The sequence below is a fragment of the Urocitellus parryii genome, chromosome 11 (genome assembly GCF_045843805.1).
Source record: "Urocitellus parryii isolate mUroPar1 chromosome 11, mUroPar1.hap1, whole genome shotgun sequence".
NCBI classification, from domain to species: Eukaryota; Metazoa; Chordata; class Mammalia; order Rodentia; family Sciuridae; genus Urocitellus; species Urocitellus parryii.
In genome coordinates this window covers 109,557,135-109,572,126 of record NC_135541.1, presented here as the reverse complement: position 1 = coordinate 109,572,126, position 14,992 = coordinate 109,557,135, and the positions used below count along the sequence as shown (strand labels likewise).

The 14,992-nt window shown below is 36.8% G+C and overlaps 1 protein-coding gene across 1 annotated transcript in view; it reads right to left on the bottom strand.

Annotated features, from left to right (window-relative positions):
- The window catches only part of Man1a2 (mannosidase alpha class 1A member 2), a 152,433-nt gene extending 138,981 nt beyond the window's left edge, over positions 1–13,452 (bottom strand). The window contains exon 1 of the mRNA XM_026407286.2: positions 13,007–13,452. Coding sequence (XP_026263071.2) covers positions 13,007–13,308 — 302 coding nt within the window. The 5' untranslated portion in view covers positions 13,309–13,452. The remainder of the gene's footprint in view (positions 1–13,006) is intronic.
- Positions 13,453–14,992: the final 1,540 nt, after the last annotated feature.

The following is a 14,992-nucleotide window of genomic DNA, read 5'->3' as shown; positions in this document are numbered from 1 at the left end:
TATCTCATATGTGGAAGCTGGAGAGGAAAAAGAAAAAGAATGGGGTGGTGGGGGTGGGGGCAAGAAGGTTAGGGATCTCATGAAAATCAAAGGGAAATCAGCAGAGGAAAGAGACCAAGGGCAAGGAGTTGGGGAGGGAGTGAGGGAGGGAGTGAGGGAGGGAGGAGGTACTGAGGAGTGATACTGGACAAACGCTACTGTTACACTGTGTGCAGGTATGAATATGTAACAACAAATCCCATCATTATGTACAACTACAATTGACCAATTAAAAAATGTGGGGAGAAAAAGTCACATTTACAATAGTATGCAAAAAGAGTAGCACACCTAGGAGTACATTTAATAAAAAAGGTAATGAAACATTTGAGACTGAAAATTACAATCACTGCTGAAAGAAACTAAAGAAGGCCTGAATAACAGAAAGACCTCTTCTGGTCATATTGTCAAGATGATAACAGTACCCAAAGCAATTCACAAATTCAAGAGTAATTCCTTATCAAAATTCCAACGGCTATCTTTGCAGAACTTCAAAGTCTACCTTCAAATTCATAAGGGACTGCCAGCAGTCCCAAATAACCAAAACAATACTAAAAGAGTAACAAAGCTAGAATAGCCACACTTACCAATTTCAAAACTTACTACAAAGTTACAATAATGAAAGCTATTGTGTATAAGAACAGACATGGAACAGAAATGGAACAGAACAGAGTCCAGAAATAAAATCTACTTCTATATAGCAAACTGATTTTCAACAAGGTTGCATGCAAATCCATTCAATGGGGAAACCAGTTTCTAAAATGGTCATCAAAATTATCTTGCATTCTTTTATTATTCTTAATTAATGAGTTTTAATTGTACAAATTAATGTTTATACTGTGACATTCTCATACATACAGAGCTTTGATCATATCTACCCTCCTTACAACCCTCTTGTCCTCCTCTCCCCAATCTATTTTTCCTTCCCTAAAAGTCCCTCTTCTACTTCCAAGTCGTTTTGGTTTTGTTTTTGTTTTTCTTTCCTTGTAATTTCCACAAGAGAGAAAATATGTAATGTTTATTTTACTTCACCTGGCTTATTACACGTAACATTATGTCCTCTGATTCCATTCTTTTTGCAAAATGGGGACTGTCATCCCAGAAGCTCAGGAGGCTGAAGCACGAGGATTGCAAGTTTGAGGCCAGCTTCAGCAACTTAATAAGTCCCTTAAGCAACTAAGCGAGACCTTGTCTCAAAATAAAAAATACAAACTGGATGTGGCTAGGTGGTTAAGCGACCCTGGGTTCAATCCCTGGTGATCTCCCCCCGCCCCCAAAAAAAGTAAAAAGACAGCAGAAAGGGAAGAAGTACTTGCAAATCACATATCTAATAAGGATCTATAGTCCCAAAGACATAAAGAACTCTTACAACTCAATAAGGAAAAGAAAAACACCCAATTCAAAAAATGGACAAAGAACTTGAATGGACATTTCTCAAAACAAAGATATACAATGGCAAGCAAATACATGGGGGAAAAAATGTATCACCTCATTAGTCATTAGGGATCTGCAAGTCAGAACCACAATGAGATACCATTTCATAACCCTGGAACGGATATAATGAACATTTTTAAAACTGGGTAATAACAAGTATCAAAGAGGGTATAAAAAAAGGAAATTAGAATCTTCGTACATTGCTGGTAGAAATGAAAAATAGTTCATCTGCTGTGGAAAACAGTTTGGCAGTTTCTCAAAAAGTTAAACAAGAATTACCATATGATCCAGCAATTCCACTCCTAGGGAAACACCCAAGAAAACTGAAAATAAGTATTTAAATCCATTTGTGAACATGTTCACAACACTACTTACCATTGTCAAAAAGGTGATAACAACCCAAATGTCCATCAGCAGATGACGCACCAACAAACTGTGTGTGTGTATGTATGTGTGTGTATATATATATATATATATATATATATGTAATGAAATATTATTTTGCCATAAAAAAGAATGAAGAAATAAGAGATGGAACAATGTATATGAAACTCAAAAACATGCTAACTGAAAAAATTCAGACACAAAGGGTCTTACATCACATGATTCCATTTACATGCAATACACAGACCACAAAAATCCATACAAACAAAAATTAAACCAGTGGTTGCCAGGACTGAAGAAGGCAGGGATAGTAAGGAGAAAAAGTGAGGAGTATTGATCAATGGAAATGATGTTTCCTTTTGAGGAGATGAAATTGTTTCGATAGTTGCACAATATTGTGAATATACTAAAATAGTCACTTTAAAATGGTTATTTTAAATTAAGGAAATTTTACCTGATACCTGGGCACAGTGGCACATACCTATAATCCCAGCAGCTTGTGAGGCTGAGGCAGTAGGATGGCAAGTTCAAAGCCAGCCTTAGCAACTTAGCAAGGCCCTAAGCACCTTAACATGACCCTGTCTCAAATGGGCTCAGATTGTGGCTCAGTGGTAGAGTGCTTGCCTGGCACACATGAGGTACTGGGTTCAATTTGCAGCACCACATATAAATAAATAAATAAGGTCCATCAATAACTAAAAAAAAAAAAAAAAAATTAAATACTGGCAGGATGAGAGCATTTTTGCTATTAAAAAAAAAGAGGGGTGGGGTATTAGGGATGTAGTTCACTGGTTAAAAACCCTGGGTTCAATCCCTGTTTTGGGGGTGGGGGGTAAAAAGGGGTTGGGGGGGATTTAACTGATAAAAATAAAATACTATGAAAGAGCTTAAGAATTAAGAAGGTCAAAAACAACTTTGAAGAATAAGACAGAAGAATGCAATTTATCTAATATGAATTTATCTAAAGCTATCCTTATCAAAACATAACATGTTGTTCAAAAGGAAATATATAAAAGAACCAAGAGATTAGAAAACATAGAAATATATGAAAAATATTATATAGTAGAAACGGCAAAACAAATTCATGGAAAAGGAAAGACTCTTCGTTAAGTAACACAGAGACAAATGGATGCCCATGTGGAAAAATATAAATTCAGTCCCTAATTCACCATAAACAAAAATCAATACCAAATAGATTAAATCCCTAAATATTAAAAAAAAAAAATTTAAACTACTAGCACTGAAAACATGGGAGACTATAATTCCTGGAACATTTTCCCTACCTTAAAAAAAAAAAAAAAAAAAGAAAAAGAAAAAAAATAGTAAGACCATAAAAGAAAATATTGACAGTTGCAATTATATTAAAATTTAAAACTTTCGTAAAACTAAAGACACAAAATATAAAAATAAAAATACCTATAGCAAGGAGAATTTATCCAGAATGTGGAAGCAATTTCTACAAATGAATAAGGAAAAAGCAAAACAACCCAAGAGAAAAATTAGCAAAAAAATAAATAAATAAATAAAAAAGCAACTAAGAGATTAAAAAACCCAAACAACCAGTAAGTATATTAGAAGAAGTTTTCACCTCATTAATAACTAGGGAAATGCAAACTAAAACTGGCAAAGAGTTTTAAAATCTAGTAATACTATGGTTTGTGAGATATGGGTAGCAGTGAAAATGATAGCTCTGAAGTGTCACGGTTTATTGGTAACAAAATTTAGAGTCAATGCTGAACATAACCTATAATCCAGCAATGAATTCTACGTTTGCAACTTGGCAGAAAACACATGTGCCTAAGAATACATGTAAAGAAATGGTTTTGCAGGGAGAAAAAAAAAAAAGAAAAAGAAAAAGCAAACAAATAAACCTAAAATGATCCATCATTAGTAGAACATACAAATATTTTGAAGTTCACTCATATAATGGAACAACCTAAATGAATATAAACTAACATTAACACACACAAGCAGCAAAGATGCCGCTGGAAAAAAAACCCTGTAGGATAATTTATTATGTTTAAGAACATGTACTAAGAATGACTATCCAAATGAGGATAAAGATTTACTTTGAGAAAGCAAGAAGGTTAATCTTCAGCTAACATAAGGAAATGTTTGTATATAACAAAGCTAAATAGTGCATCAACATTCACTAATTATCTGTTGATGTTTTATAGATGCTTACAACTTTTATTAAAAAATGACACAGAGGACTTAACCTATGATATATCAAAATACACTATTATAAAACTATAAAACCGGCAAAGCAAAAAATCTCTGACATATCAGGAACATTTATTTAATCTTCTGTTGACAGACATTTGGATCATTTACAACATGTCATGTTACAGCTCCAAGGGATATTCCGGAACATTTCTTTGTGTACTGATGTACTTTCCCAAGGATAAGTTCCTGGAAGAATTATTAAATCTAAAGAATATGCACTTTAAAGGGCTGGGGTTGTGTCTCAGTAGTAGAGAATTTGCCTCACATGCATGGGGCATTAGGTTCGATCTTCAGCATCACATAAATAAAGGTATTATGTCTATCCACAAAAAAAATAATAATTTTTTAAAAAATATGAACTTTAAATTAGTTGATATAACTACACTGCTCTTCATGAAAATTCTATTAATTTATATTTATAAGAGTTCACAAGAGAAGACAACTACTCAATGTTCACCTTCTTCGCCTATTTAACTGGAGAAGAAAAAAATCAAGGTCATGAAAAGGTAAATGTTTATTAATGCCATATTTGTATAACTTATCCCAAAAGTTCTTGTTAAAATATGAAGAATAGAAAAGAACACTTTCAATGGTATCTCTCAATATTAAAGTTAGAAAATTAAAGTCTTAAATCAAAGAAAATTGTGCCTCAGGAGGAGTATGAGTCTCCACAGGGCCTGAGGCCTCAATTACTCAAGGACCCCATTTTCCACAGAATCTATCCTAACATCTTAGGTAACAAATGAAAAAGTATGCTTGGTAACCAGAGCTCAAAATAATATCTAGAAACACTTTTGTAAAAACACCCTTTACCTTCAGGCTTGCAAATAAAATGCTTAATAAATTATACTTTTAAACTAATGAGAAATAAGAATATATAAACAGTCATTTGATTCATTTCCACTTTTTAAATTTGTACAATTTCATTATGTAAATAATCAGATAACATATAAATTTTAGTAATTCTAAAATGATTTTGAAACAATTTGTATACAAAATGACATTAATTCCTATTTAGTAGACTACATTCTATCTTCACAGTATTTGTGATGTTGAACTAAATTACCACACACTCATCAGTTCCCTATTTCATAAAATTATTTGTTTCATATGCATGAACTGAAAGAAAAGACTTAATCAATTCTCTCAAATCATAAATAAGGATATTAAGGTATAGGAAAATTTAACAGCTTATCTAAATACACTTCAGCAACAAAGGACCAGGCTGAAACTAGAGCCCCTACCTAACTCTTTAACACTGAACCCAATGTTCTTTTAAATATATAATGATGCCGTCCCTCTGGATCATACTACATTCCAAGACAGATCAATGGAAAACATAACCTTTCAAGATGATTTATCATAAAGAATGATAAATCCTAAAACCCAGTCTGAATAATGAATCTCCACTTCAGGTTTCATTTCAACCATGTTCCAATAGGAAAAAATTTCCAGCAAAAATTCAAATAATCATTATTTACAACTATAATGCACCAATCAAAAAAAATGGGAAAAAATTCAATGGCAGGCAAAAATAACTTTTCTGACAGAATTTGCAGAGTTAGGGAAAATTAAAGTAGCAAAATGATTTTCCTAGCCAAAAAATATGTAAATTCAGTCCAAACTATAAGTTAAATATTTTTATAATGTTCAAAACAACAGTGAACATTAATGTTTTCCCATTAAAAAAATCAATTAATGCTTATCATATACTACTGATTCCTAGTAGACACTTAACTTCAATGTGAACAACTCCAGCTTTTCATACCTATAAAAATTTTACAGCATTCATACCTATAAAAATGAAATCAATGATACCTAATTTATAGACTTCATATGAAGTTTAAAGAGGATTAAATATATGAAAAACTCATCACATATTCTCTATTGTTTTCCTTTTTTCTTGAAGTGGCAGAAATTCATTGTAGAGTCATGCAGAATGTTTCAGATACATTTACAGAAATAAACTTGTTATGGATAGGGCCAAAATTAACTATTTCTAATCTGTTATTCTTTTGTATAAAGGGCCTTTATTAAAGACTGTATTATCAATTTCAGGCATCATTCTTCCTACTTTTGCATTTTCTCTCTCAATGCTTTCTTGCAATTCTTTTATACTCAGGGAATCTGTCATCTTACCGCAGACAATATTTATTCAGTAGAAATATACTTTTATTAAGGATCAAATGTACTTCAAGCATTAGAAAAACAAAGATAAATAAATATAGTCATTTGTTCTCAAAGAATTCATGTCCTATTAAGGGAGACAGATAAGTAAACAAATGACTATAAAATGCTTTACATGTGTAATCACAGATGATACATATGAAACATTTAATTTAAAAAAGACTACAGAATGGCAGGCAAGCTAAAGTAATTCATCTATATGTGAATTTGGGCTATTTCAGCTATTAATAACTAAAATTATATTAACAAGAATGCTGAAGGTCAAAATATACTATTAGGAAATGATATTAAAAATAACTCAAAATATTTCAGTACAGATTTACAATATTAAAGTACAGATTTACAATAAAAAGTGATGATTAAAAATAAAATCTTAAACTATGCTATAGAAGTTCTATAATCAATACAAATCAATGTTAAAATTTTGAACTATTAATACTTTAATAAGAGAGCCAAGTAAATATTAGTAAATAAGAGAAAGTAAATATTTCTAACTCTACAACTCTTCTTATGAAATCCAATGGAAATTATATAGAGGCTATTATAGCTTTTAGAGTAAACAAACTATTTGAACAAATTTTATTTCCTTGAATTATTTAACTACATTCAATAAATACTGTTCACCTATTATGGGCATTTTATATTGTTAACTCCTAGAATATCTAATACTCACTATAACCAACATGAAAATCAGAACTTAGACCCTGGCATTTTGCATTTTAACCATGCCACACTAATAGTCTATTCCTAAGGAGAAGAATGAAATACATACTAATAAATTTGGCATTTTATTAAAAAACTGCTAACAAATAAAATAGCAAAGTCATAGTTATTTTGTTTTGGATCAAAATTTGACTTTAAATATAGAGTATGCGAAATGTCATCTAATGAGTAGTTCTCAAATACAGCTTCCTCCAGATTATCATAATACTTGCAAAAGGCACAGAAAATAATGTTTTAAAAAAAACACCTAAAAACTATCAAAACAATAGCCATTATGAATTTTTACATCAGAATCTGGAAGAACTCTCCACTAACCCATAACTTTCACAAAAACCAAGCCTTACTTTATCTTCATAGAACAAAAAATACCTGACTATGGAATGGGGATATACAGTGGCAGAGTGCTTGCCTAGCATGCATGAGGCCCTTGGTTCAGCACTAAAAAAAAAAAAAAGAGAGAGAGAAAAGAAAGAAAGCCTAAACTACTACACAATCCCAGTTCTATTCCAGTTGTTCCTTATCTCAGTCACTGGACTGTCCCAATGAGAAGATGGAAAAGAGACCACTATGCAGTCAGAGCACTGTTGAACTTTCTTTTCCACTTAGTCCATTCCAAACCTAACTATGTTCTTGTGGGAGGACAAAAGGAAGAACCACCACAATCTGGGTGGTGAAAGACAAGACAAAAAGAATCTTAGTGACTGTCTATCCTGCAAACAGAAGAAGACAAAAAAAAAAAAAAAAAATCTTAGTGACCATCTATCCTTCGAACTCTACTCTGACTTTGGAAATTACATAAAACCTACTCTAGTACCAAAAGAGTTGAGACTACTAAAAATGCTACCTATCATTAAACAGACTGAGAGCTAAAAGATCAGCTTTTCTCCAACCTCAAAGCTAGAAAGGTATTCACTCAATACTATATTTAAAAATCAATAAATAATACAGCAAAGGCATCTACACCACTCTGTTGTTGACAAATGTCAAATATAAACAAAGAGTAAATAATTCAAATCTAAGTAAAGGGAAATAGGAAAATACTCATGAGCCAAGTGGGGGCAATAAATTACAAGGGAATATAATATCCAAAAGACTTATTAGAGAATAAAACAATGAAACCAAGGAGCAGAAAGTCTTAAGTTGAGAACAGGATAGAGGGGGGAAAAAGGCCACAGAAGAGAAATGAGATAAGGAAAGATGGCATGAAAATTAAAATTGCAACAGTCAGATTTAAAATCTGTACTTTTTTTTTTTTTTTTCCTTTTTTGGTACCAGGATTGAACTCAGGGATTGAACTACTGAGCTATATCCCCAGCCCTATTTTGTGTATTTATTTAGAGACAGGGTATGACAGAAATGCTTAGCAACTTGCTTTTGCAATCCTCCTGCCTCAGTCTCCGGAGCCGCAAAATCTGTACTCTTGTAATAAAAGACAAAACTCCAAATCATGGTATAATGAACTTAAAAAACTCACTAAAATTCATTGCAATCTGTACCAGCCACTTTAAAAATGCAAAAGTCTTAGGTAACTAAAAGCTACTGCGTTGGCCAGCCCGGGTTTAGAACAATTATGTCTAGAACAAAGTCACTTAGCTAATTAGTAGAACCAAAACGCAACTTTAGGTCCTCCTTACACCAAAGCCTATGTGTTCTTCCCTTGGAGGAAACTATCAGAGGTAATCATATTCCTGAACCTCAAATATTCAATTTAGACTAACAAAATTCTGACTAGAAGAGGAAACTTCCTGGATGTTCAAATAAGTTTTTTTGAAACACACACATACACACACATGCACATACACAGTTTATTATATAAAGCCATTATATAAACAAATGCCACTTTCAAAAATGAAAATTATGTCTTTTACATACACAAATTAGGATGATATTGCAACAACATTGATGTATATTATAACCAATTCCCATATGAGGTACTTTAAGTCAAAAATGCTACAAATGACCATAATCAACCCAATTACATGTCATTACCACCTTCAAGGTGGTAATATATATTATACATAATATATAAAATACAGTTTGAAAACTCTGGGTTATTTATGTACTACTTAACAGAAGGAAACATACTTGTTTCCTCATAAAAATATACTATCAATTGAATAAATTCAGGTGCTAAATATAGTACAAATATGACATAGATATATAAAATATAAGTAATATAAATAAATATAGCCCATGGCCATACAACCCAGAAACCTCTAAGTTAACCTGGACTACCTCCTCCTCCTACCTCAGTCCCCATATTCCAACCAACCACAACTTTCTACAAAACCAATTTAACATCTCTTACATTAATCTCTTTTCTTCACTAATTTCTCACCTCCCCACATCACCACTGTAGTTTAAGTCAATATCCTCTGTGACCTAACCCCTCCTATCTGGTTGCCCTCCTGAACAAAAGAGATTGTTTACTTTTTAAAAAAATATAAAATGAGCATGTCATACCCTTGCATCAATATCTTCCCATTAATACACTTGTGATAAAGACCAAAATACTAAATAGAAAACCTTCCAGGTTACTGCCTAGGGATTACAAACTCAAAAACAACCAGGTTAAATATTGATTCATTTCATTTACTTATCTGACACCTTAATTGAGTGGCATAAAATGAAGAGCACGTGCCCCTCTAGAGGGAGCAGTTGCTGCCAGATTTGAGCTGAGAGTTACCATCAAAATATGCAAACTTGGGTGCTACCCGGTACTCTATCTAATCTTTTAAAAGAAATCAGAAACACAGAATTTCATGTGAAATCTCCTGATCTGAGAATGCTGGCAACTACTTCAAACTTCTGTAATGTTAAAGAGGCCCAAAAAACAAGCACACAAGCCAAATCACACATCTCATCTAGTCTCCTCACTTGGCCCCACACAGTCCCTCTCTACATCAACCATACTTTAACACTGAGCAGATCCTCAATGACCTTAAGCTGTTTTACCTTAGGGGGTCTCACAAGTGTCACCTCTTTGGCCACTTCTCCCCTCCCCCCTCCCCTCTTTATACTTCATTTAGTGATTTCCTACTCAAAGTTTCTGAGCCCTTGCTTCCCAATGAAGCCTCCCTAATTGTCACTGCCCTGTACTCCCATTCTATATATTAAGTAACTCTAACTCCATTATGTGCTGTGATCACAACTTCACTGCACTCATTATGCTTCGAAACCAACATTATTTATTTAATGCCCATCATCCCTCCTAGATAAGGAAGCTCCATATAAATAGGGCCTGGCAGCTCACATGCAATATACATTTGCTGCTAACAGTGGTATGGTTATAAAATGTTCCTTTAGACAATAAGATTCTAGTGTACTTTTAAGATATAAACCAAATGACACCCAACTTTTCAGGAACATATACAATATTTAAAGCAGAGTCCAAATTAAAATATTCAACTATAATTATGATTACTGATAATAATAGCTAAAAATGTATGGTTAATTAAATAAATGCTAGGAACTACGTTGAGTGCTTTGCATGTATTATTTGATTCAATATGACAACCTACAAAATAGATGCTACTGTCATACAGAGGAAACAACTTAGGCATAGAGTTTAAAAAGATCCCACATCTAATCAGTTGCAAACTATAGTATGAACCCATGTGTTCCAGAGAGTAAACATCAAGCTACTATACTAAATGATCCATTAGTAAAGAAACACCAGTCCAAGAAGTATCTCCTAAGTACTGTTAATAAGGAATAAGGACCATGCTTATTAAAGTAAGGTTCCTCATGCCTCTCAAACACTTCCACATACACACAAAATTAAGATAAATTGTCAATTTATGCCTTCTAAATTAAGCTTTTGATCCACACCCAAAATATGGATGATCCCAGTACCAACCAATTCTGTGGGGATGTCATCTTTCTGAAATATTTTAATTAAGTTAATATTTACATATTAATTTGATGTTTTGTGTTTCCACATTTTAAACTTAATTTAAAATTCATTTCCTTCTCACAGAATTTTTATCACTATGGGCTACATTTCCAGATGAGAGTAAGCATCAAAAAACACACTAAGAAAATAAAAAAAAATAAAATTATATAACCACAGAAATATATATGTGTGTATGTATATGTGTGTGTGTGTATGTATGTGTGTATATATATATATATACACACACACACATATACATACACACAAGCTAATACAGAGATCCTTCACTAACTGAACTCTATTCAAATTCTCACTTTCCAAAATTCAGGAACCAAAAAGATTCCAATAAATTTTCACATGCATCATTTGCTATCTGAATTCTTACTCTCCAAAAATCAGAATTTGGGTCACAAACCACCCTTTGCCATCAGAACTCTACATCCAATCTCCAAATTTAGGAACCTAGGAATTTTAGATAGCAAGAATATATATACATGTATGCATGGGCTATATAAATTAAAGAATTCTTACTTATACAATTTTTTTTTTACTTACACAATTTAAGCAAACTTTTTAAACCTGAATAAATACAAATATATTTCATTCAAATTTTTAATTTCAACTACTATGTGATGTTTTAAACTGAAAATTGCCCATATTTATTTAAACTTTTAGATCACACAATATAAAGGAAACCGCTTAGTTTATGACAGCTATTAATAATAAATAATGTTAATGCATGGCTATGACAAAGAGCTTGGATGCTAGTCCTAAATAATATATATTTTACAAATATTCATCATAGTTTATATAAATAAAATGGGAAATAAGATCTTCAAGGAAAACTACGTTGCTAATTTTTCAGTAACATTTCATAGATCACATTAGACTTTTCTCGAAGTCACAAAAAGCAAAATGAAAGAAACAATCTACAAGAATACAAAAGTTGAAAATAGCAAAAATCCCCAAATAACTTAGTTATAGAAGAATGGTATGAAAAATGTAGAACTACTCCAAAAGGTTCAACTAAAAGTCAAAGAATCATCAATCAAGTAATGAATTAAATAGTTTAAGAAACGGGAAAAACAACATTACAACAGTGTATTTTCCCAAGTATTTAACTTGGACCCACACTTTTTCAAAATCATCATGCTCGATTAAAAGTTAAAACTTAACATAAGCTGAAAACTGAATTCAAGCATGTGACTTTTCTTCATACTCAAAAATTATTTTCAAAAATAAATGGGATAGGTTTGGAAAAAGTAAACTATTTCCCAAAGTCTTCTTTTGAGTAAAAATATATAAATGATTTAAAGGGATTGTGACTAAGGCTTTGAATTCATCCTAATTTGGCTACAATCTCCAAGAGCTCACTTCATATTTAGTGATCTGAAAGAATGTGAACCCCTTAAGTGACCAAATTCTAATAGTTAAGGCCATCTCTTTTATTGAAACAAAAATATCAGAGAAAAAAATAAATTATGAGGGAGGGAAAAACCTAAATCTATCCACAAGATTCCCAAAGTGAATGACTTGATAATGGCTAACTAAACTGATTCCATATAGAACACCAACACACAGTCCCTGAAAATAACAAAAAGCAGGATTTTTTTTTTTACCATGTTATATTCCGGATATTCTTCCCATGTGAGTCATTTACAAAGCTAAGATTCAGCACTAAGTTTTAAACTGAAAGCCAGAGATTTAGAGCCCTTTGGGAGAGCAAACACATGGGAGCTGTCAATGTACTGATTCCACATGGTGACACGATGACTGAATGCAATACGTTCTTGATAAACTGTAGGCACAGCATATGCCATTATTTCTCTAGGTTGTTTTCAAACCTCCATTCCCAATTGTCAACATCAAACAACACTGAACACAAGCATTACTCTTATTAAAGAATAAACAAAGGAGCTGGATTTGAAATGGGACTCTAGCAATCTTTCCAGTCCACGGTTCCACTCAGTTTTAAACTAGCAATGCAACTCTTAGGACTCTCTTACATTTTACTGCCCAAAAAGAAAGAAAAAAAAAAAAAAAAACCACCACCAGATTACATGCAATGACTGTACCTTGCTCTGCCAAATGTGAACACCAGAATTTCTGAAATAAACAAACCTGTGTCTATGTTCATCAGGTCCATGGATCAGGAAGACTCCAGGGTTTTTAGCCCCTTTGCCGGCATCTACGTGAGGAATTAACACATCTTCTAAACCCAGATCAAAGCGTTTGTGTTTGGAAGAGTCTGGAAGGAAGAAAAATGCCCCAAAACACAGGGTGATGAAGGCACTAAGAATAAGGAGAAGGATAAACTTCTCGGAAAGTCTCAAGGTGGCCCTGTGATGTGGGAAGGAGGGCGGCCCCAGGTTCAGAGGTGGAATCCGGCGTCCAGACAGGGGCAGCAGGGCTGGGGTAGTCATCGTTTAGGCTCTCGGACGGAATACTTTATAAAGTTCTCATCTTATACCAAATGTACAAGACATCGAACCGTTTCCAAAATCTTGGCAAAAAAAAAAAAAAAAAAAAAAAAAAACAAGAATAAACTCAATGTTTCTCCTTTCACAGGAGTGTTGTGCTTTTTAAAAAGGGTATCTCTTTCACGCTCGTCCAACTACATCCGGAAACCTGGGTGGCCTCCCAAACGATCGTTAGTTTTCTGTCCTGTGATATCTTCCTGCCATTAGGCTCTGAGGACTTCATCAGGTCATCAGAAGTCTCCTCTTCATTCCTGGGAGTAGATCGGGCAAACCACACTGCAGAAAAGCTGCAAGGTGGGTTCTTCCATCCCCGCACCCGAGTGAGATGCTCAAATGAGGTCTCCCTCCCAAAGGGGAGGCTGCCGAGGTCCGAGGAGTTGTGCAAGGTCCACTTAATCTCCTCTGACGTCTCTATTCAACGGGCTCTTAACCTTCTCCCCCGCGGTGGCGGGGGCGAAAATGCAGGTCTCCTCGGAAGTGTCCCAAAAGGGAGGAAGATCTCACCTCGCGGGAAAGCCGAGGCAGCGGCGGCGGGTGAAGCCAGCAGGCTGAACCAGGCGGTCGCCCGCGCCTCGCCACGCCGCCCCGCAGGCTCCCGGCGCCGGGCGCAGCTGCGGCGCTGCACCCTCGACGGTCGGCCCGAAGGGCAATCGCGCCTCCAATACCTGAGCCCCGGAGCCGCCGCGGCACGGTCTGTCAGGGAGCGGAACTTCCTCCTCCGGCGGCCACTGAGCGGCCCCGGCGTGTGCGGGGGAGGGGAGGCGCGGCGGCCGCCCCCACCCGGCTCCTCCTCCTCCTCCTCACAGCGGCCGGTTCAGTCGACCCGAGCGCCGGCTCCCCGCGCGAGGCCGCCGCCGACCCTGCCGTGCCCGGTCGCCGCGACCGGACCCCCGCGCCTCCGCGGCGTGGGAGGAAGCCGGGCCCCGGCCCTCGGTCCGAGAGCCCGGGGCGGGCGCCTGCTCATTCCTCGCTCCGCCCTGGGGAGGCGGGCGGCCGCGGGCGCGCGGGAGCTACCGCGCCTCAGCGGGCAGAGGGTCGGCTCCGGCTCCGGCTCCTTCCTGCCCGGCCGCCGGTCGCCGCGGGGCCCTCCTCCGTGCTGCCTCTGGTAGCTCGCAGCCGCTCGCGCTGGCGGCGGCGGGAGAGGCGGCGCTCCCACGCGGGCGGGGCTGCGGCCCGGGCCTCGTCCCCTGTCTCCGTAGGCCCAGAAAGAGCTGAACCGCCGCGGGGCCGACACCCGTTGGGCGCACTCCGTAGAGCAGTCGGGCGGGGGAGCGGGCGACAGGGCGCGGACCGGCCTGCCGGCCCCGACTGGCGAGTGGGCGTCCCCGGGCGGCGGAGTGTGAGGTGCGCGCGCACGCTCCCGGCCCCGCCGCCGCCGCCGCCCCTCCCCCGCCCCGCCAGGCCGGCGCTCCGGCCTCGCGCCGCTGCGGGCTCTGCCGCCAGCCCGCCCGCGCCCCGGAGCGTCCTGCCGCCGCGATCTGGGGGCGGTAGCCGGACGGTTGTCAACCGCGCTGGACCGAGAGCTTCTCCGGAACCTGGAGTTTGCCCCCGCCTTCCGGTGGGGTTGACCGGCATTGGGGCGAGTGGGTGCGAGGCAGGTGACGAAGGTTTTGCTGGAATCTGGGGG